General features: G+C 44.5%; 1 protein-coding gene across 1 annotated transcript in view; it reads left to right on the top strand.

Annotated features, from left to right (window-relative positions):
* Positions 1 to 728: 728 nt before the first annotated feature.
* MRPS30 (mitochondrial ribosomal protein S30) overlaps positions 729 to 6,491 on the top strand; it is a 12,630-nt gene continuing 6,867 nt past the window's right edge. Inside the window, exons 1-3 of the mRNA XM_004703725.1 lie at positions 729 to 1,311; positions 2,420 to 2,565; positions 5,747 to 5,852. Of these exons, the coding sequence (XP_004703782.1) occupies positions 729 to 1,311; positions 2,420 to 2,565; positions 5,747 to 5,852 (835 nt within the window). The remainder of the gene's footprint in view (positions 1,312 to 2,419; positions 2,566 to 5,746; positions 5,853 to 6,491) is intronic.

The raw sequence follows: 6,491 nt of genomic DNA, 5'->3' as shown, positions 1-6,491 counted from the left end.
TTAGGGCTAGTAGCCAAGGAGTAACCCACTACGTCACCATGGCTCCTCAAACATGTAGATATGTATCACTGTTTAGCACTGAGAAATAAATGGAATCTGTACCTCCATATATTTCTAGATACTTACAGATACCTCTCTAGATATACATGGAATATGAGAATGGTATGCGCACCTGTTATTTTTAAAATTAGCAGATACTATATCAAAAATACAAAAATTTCAAAACTAAATATCTACTCAACGGAATACGGAAAAGAAATAGTGGGCAAGACAAAGACCCAACCCGTCAGCTCAGTCCAAAACGCCAGCAGATCGTTCCTTTCCGACTGGTGCAAAATCCAGTGGTGCAAGCACTTCCTTTCATCTATAAATATCCCAAACCAAACCCACCGCCATCTAGTCGATTCTGATGGCATAAGAAAAAGCATAAGAAGGCGTGGAACTGTCCCAAGACAGAACTTTTCACGGAGGGCCACTCGCACAGCTCTCTCCACCCTGCAGGCTGTGGGTTTGAAAGGCCCGCCGGACTGTGAAACAGCGCGTTTCCCTGACAGCGCCACCAGGCCTTCTCCCAGGGCCCGAGGAACTAACGAGAGATCCGATTGGCTGAAGCGTCATGACGCCACACCTCTCAACCCGGCTCAGAGCCACTTTCCGATTGGCCCCTCCAGAAAGAGGGCGGGGACAACGACTGAAGTTGACCTCTGGGCCCAGAACCCCCGGGAAAGATGGCGGCGTCCAGGTGCTGGAGGCTCCTGCCTCCCTCTCGGCGTCTGTCACTCCACACTGCGGCCGAGGCGGCTGTCGCGGCTCCGGAAGCGATTGCTTCGGACGTCGCGTCGGTCCGCGCGGCGCGCTACCCGCCGATTGTGGCCTCCCTGACTGCCAAAAGCAAGGCGGCGCGGCAGCGACGCATAGAGCGGTGGCAGGCGAAGGTGCACGCGGCCGAGTCGGTGGACCAGAAGCTGCGAATCCTCACCAAGATGCAGTTCATGAAGTACGTGGTGTACCCGCAGACCTTCGCCCTGAACGCGGACCGCTGGTACCAGGGCTTCACCAAGACTGTGTTCCTGTCGGGCCTGCCGCCGGCGGAGCCCGAACCGGAGCCCGCGCCCGACCTCGACCTGGCCACCCTGCGCGCCGCCGCCTGCGACTGCCTCCTGCAGGAGCACTTCTACCTGCGGCGCAAGCGGCGCGCGCCCCTCTACCAGGAAGGCGAGGCGGTAGCCTCCCCCTTTCTGGACCAGCTGGTAGCTGCCCTCGTGGGCCTGCTCAGCGCTCACAACCCGACCTTGGCAGCCGCCGCTGTGGGTGAGTCCTGGAGTCAGCCCCACGCGCCGGGGGACGTGGGGGCTCTGGGGGAGCGGCTGATGTTGGCCCAGTGACCATGTTTTCCTTTCTGCGTTGTGTGTTTGTCCCGACCGAAGATCCCGGGTGGCCAAGTGCCCTGTATGCAGGTTAGCTGTTCAAACCCACCAACCGTTTTGCAGAAAGCTGAGGCTGCCTACTCCCGGAAAGATGCGAAGTTTTGGAATCCCACGGGGGCAGTGCTACTGTGCCCTTTAGTGCTCCTATGAGTTATAATCGATTCCGTGGCGATGAGCTTGTGTGCGTGTTTCTCTTTCAGCTGTTTTAGTAGCAGTTGCTTTGCACCTATGCTGCCACACGCCAGTTGTGTGCATCCTGGATAGTAACAGTAGTTGTTCCTTTCTGTTTTGTGACAGCCCTGCAGATGGAAGGCTGTACCCATAAGTGATTTTATTAGCCTTCTAACCTATTTTTTCTCATTCTAATAGTGAAGATTATATTTCACCACAGAATTTTGAAAATTAAATGCGATATTGATGAACACCGCATGTTTATTGAGTACTTTCTATGTGCCAGATCCTGTATGTCAAATAATTTAATTCTTAATCCTCACAATAACTATTCACAGTAGCTTTGTTATAGATATATACACCCATATATGTATGTCTATATAAGCTTTGGTGTGTGTGTGTGTGTGTGTGTGTGTGTGTAAACTCACTGCCCTTGAGTCAATTCTGTGCATAGTAACTGTGTGTGTGTGTATGCTGTAATCACTACCATTGAGTCAATTCTGACTCATAGTGACCCCATAAGACAAAATACAACTGCCCCTTTAGGCTTTTGAGGTTATAAGTTTACAGGAGCAGAAAGCCTCATCTTTCTCTCCTGAAGAGGCTAGGGTGTTTGAACTGTTGCCCTTTCAGCAACTCAACAGGTAGCCCAGTTTTGAATTACCATATGAAAAAACTAGTCATACATCAAAGAATAGAATTTTTATTTTTTCCATTAGTCACAATAATTCCGAAGTTCTGTATTATTTGTGTTCGTTAGTATGCTAATGATTGCCAAATTTAAATGGTCAAGTGAAAAATATTTTAATGTCCTTTGGTAGATTCTAAACGCCCAGTTCACTTTTACTGGATGCGTGGTGAAGAGATCATTGCTAGTGGACATCGGAAAGGCCGAGTTGATGCTTTGCGATATCAGATAGATGATAAGCCACACAACCAGATTCGAATATCCAAGCAGCTTCCAGAGGTGAGAATTTTTATGCATGTATGTATAAGTATGTATCTGTGTACTGTAGGAGTGTGTGCATATGTATGTATGTATCAATGTTTTATAGGAAATGAAAGTGGCAAACTGGATAATGAACTTGGTAGGTTACAGTTTTTATATGGACCTGTGTTTTCAAGTTTCTTTCAAGGACATTTATCTAAAACGTTCTTTTAATTTTTATATCTGCTTTAATATATTCTCCACAGACCAAATGATCATATTTAACTGGAGTTAAGACATCAGTTTTCAGGGTAATATGGGAATATAAAAGTTTTAGTAATAGTTAACAGTTGTAGTTTAAAGTAGACTACAATCGAAAAATTAGATGAGAAGTGTATAAAAGGCCTCTTTGAAATCTTAAAAAGTCATTTCACTGACAGGTGCACCTGACCAGAGCCATGGTTTTGTCCGTCATTTCTCATGGCTGTGAAAACTGGACAGGGAGAAAGGGAGACTGAAGAACTGGTGGGTTTGAGTCCTGGTAATGGAGGGTGTTGATTACACTGTGAACTGCCAGAAGAACGCCCTCTTTCCTTTCAGGGGAAATGATGTAAACGCCTAGTAGTTACAACAATGGACTCAAGTGAACCAAAGATTGGGAGAATGGTGTGGCCCAGGCAACTTTTCCTTCTGTTATGTAAAACAGCACTGTCTCAGTTACTGAGGGTCGCCCGAATAAGCACTATAAGTGAGTGGCTTTAACAAACAGAAATTGATTTTCATGGAGTTTAGGAGGCTGCAGAAGCAAATGCAGGATTCAGGCGCAATGAGAAGCCTTTCTGTCAGCTCTGGGAGAAGGGCTTTGTCTTTTTCAGTTTCTACTCCTAGGGTCCTTGAAGATCATGTGACCTGTGTCTTTGTATTTGCTTCCTTCATCTTTTTAATAACTCAAGAGATTCATTTAACATAGCATAAACTAATAATGTGCTTCATTAGCATAACAAAATCGATTCCAAAGTAGATTCTGACCCAGAATCCCTCAGGGCAGGGAGTTATTGTTGTCTGTCCAGCTGGTTCTGGCTCAGAGCAACGCCATGCACAATGTAACAAGCCTGCTGAGACCTGCGCCATCCTCACAACTTGCTGTGTTTGAGCCGATGGTTGCCCCCCTGTTCCAGCCCATCTCCTGAAAGGTCTGCTTTTTTGCTGACCTTCTGCTTTACCAACCTTGATGTCCTTTACAGGGGACTGGTCTCTCCTGATCATATGTCCCAAGTATGTCACCCTTGCTGCTAAGGAGCGTTCTGGCTGTACTTATCTTCTAAGACAGACTTGTTTGTGCTGGCATCCCATGGTACTGTCAATATTCTTTACCATCACCATAATTCAAATGCATCACTTTTTCGACACTCTTCCTTTTTGGCCAGCTCTCCCATACGAGGCAATTGAAAATATCTGGGTCAGGTGCACCTTACTTAGCTCTCAAAGTGACTTCATTGTCAGCATGCCCTTTAACACTGTAAAGCGGTCTTGTGCAGCAGCCTTTCCCAGTGCACTGCATCATTTGATTGGGCAACTTTTCAATCCATTAGCATTGATTGTGGATCTAAGTAAAATGAAATCTTGACGACTTCAGTCTTTTCTCTGTTTATCATGTTTATCATGTTTTCTCTGTTTATCATTGGTCCAGTGACCAATATGAATATTGGGGTTTACTTTACATTGAGTTATAATACATACTGAAAACTATAATCTTGTTCTTTCTCAGTAAGCATTTTATGTCTTCTTTAGCTAGCAAAGTTGTGTCATCTGTATATTGAAGGTTGTGAAAAGCTTACTTCCAGTCTTCTTCCAATCCTAATGCCAAGTTCTTTTTCATATAATCCCCACTTCTCCGGTTCTTGGCTCAGCATACAGATTGAATACGTGTGGTGAAAGGATACGCTCCTGATGCAGACCTTTCCTGATTTCAAACCATGCTGTATTCCCCCATGCTGCTCACACAGAGGCATGAAAACTCAAACTCACTGCTATCCAGTCCACTCTGATTCAGCGACCCTCTAGGACAGAGCAGAACTGCCTCTGGGCTTCTGATCTGTACATCTTGACAGGAGTAGAAAACCTCTTTCTCCTGTAGAGTGGTGGGTGCTTTTAAACTGCTGACCAATCATAGCCTGCTAAGCCACCAGGGCTCTGGACTTTAGACATATAGGGGTTAGGATTTATAAGGCATATTTTTTTGGAGGAAAGATGTCCAGATTGCACAGTGGTTTCACTGAAAAATTCAAGGTTGAACTCAGTGACTACACTTTGGGAAGATGTGGCAGTCCACTTCTCTGGGGGCTACAACAGCCTGTGAAACCGTGAGGCAGGTCTGCTTTGTCCGGTAGAGTTACTCTGAGTTGGCATGAACTTGATGGCAACAAGTTAATTTTTATTGATTTATTCTTTCCAGGTGGGGGAAGAGACGATTTACTAAGAGTTGCCGTGAATTATAACCAACTCAGTGGCAACTGAAAACACCTTAGGTAGTAGTTACTGAGGGTAGTTTTGCATTTGTGAGCTGGGTCCTTTTAAGTATTGAGAGTTGTAGAGAACAGCTAGCATATATTGAGTGTTATCATTAATTGATCAGTGTCAGTAGTCAACAAACATCTGCTTTAAAAATCCCCAGAACCCAAATCAGAGGCAATGTCTTCGGTGCAAGGCTGTGATCTTTCTGGAAGCAGCTGCCCCATTCTGCCAAATGACTGGTGACTTTGGACAACTACTGATGTTTCACTTAACGGTCTCACACTTGCCCACTGAGCCACTAGGGCTCCTTTTCAGTGATCCAGTTAGTAAATATTTTCAGTCCCTCTAGCCATAAGTTCTTTGTTGTCACCATTTGGTTGTGCTGTTATAATGCAAAAGCAGCCGTATGAAATGTGCTTGTATAAAACTTTTAACTGTAAAAACAGGTGACTGGCCAGAGTTGATCCATTATGAGGTGGTGGTAGTGGTGTTTGTTAGGTACCCTTGAGTCAGTGACTGAGAGCGACCTTGTCCACAACAGCACGGAACCCACCCACTCCTGCGCCGTCCTCAGAAGCGTGCCATTAGGTGGTAGTCTTACTAAGTCATTTTACAAAAACATTTAATTTTAAGATTTTAATATCTAATAAGTGTGGATAACATGCATATTAATACTGATGTGAACTATCTTTTCTTCTTCTTTAAGTTTGTACCACTGGATTATTCTGTTCCTATAGAAATCCCTGTTATGAATTGTAAGCCAGACAAACTTCCATTATTCAAACGGCAATATGAAAACATCATATTTACTGGTAAGTTTCCCATGACCTTATATGCCATGTATTCAGAGTAGCATATGTGGATATCGATAATTAAAACCAACGAGAAGAAAACTCACTGCTATCTAGTAGTTTCCAGCTCCTGGTGACCCTATAAGACAGTATGGAGCTGCTCTATAGGGTTTCCAGGGTTGTAAGTCTTTATGGAAAGAGACCTGCTCATCTTTCTCCTGTGGAGCAGCTGGTTAAGCTCAAACTGCTCATCTGTTAGCATCCCAATGCTTAACTCACTGCTCCCTTAGGGCTGCAGTGAGAAATTGGTTCCTGATGATCTAAAGGTTCAGGCAGTTAACAAACAATAGAATCATTATCGTAATCTTGTGCATGAAAATTGGGAAGGAAATGGTTTTTCAGTGCACTGTTTGTAATTTTACGTGCTTCTACTGTGTAAGCAGCTTCTTTTTTTAATCATCATGAAAGTACTACAGTGCTAATTTAATTATTTCTACGTGTAAAATGCAATGACACTGATTACATACTTCATGGTGTACAGCCACTGAATACTATCCTTCTTTAAGTTATTCCATGGCCATTAGCATAAACTCTGCCTCCTCAACAGAAACTCCTTCCACCCTCCCATCCAGTGGTGTTTGATTTTGTGTTAGTCTGGGT

This window comes from Echinops telfairi, unplaced genomic scaffold (genome assembly GCF_000313985.2).
Source record: "Echinops telfairi isolate 266 unplaced genomic scaffold, ASM31398v2 ScPeMD7_7469;HRSCAF=8507_1, whole genome shotgun sequence".
NCBI classification, from domain to species: domain Eukaryota; kingdom Metazoa; phylum Chordata; class Mammalia; order Afrosoricida; family Tenrecidae; genus Echinops; species Echinops telfairi.
The sequence above is the reverse complement of the archived record's forward strand: the minus strand, read 5'-3'. Positions and strand labels throughout refer to the sequence as shown.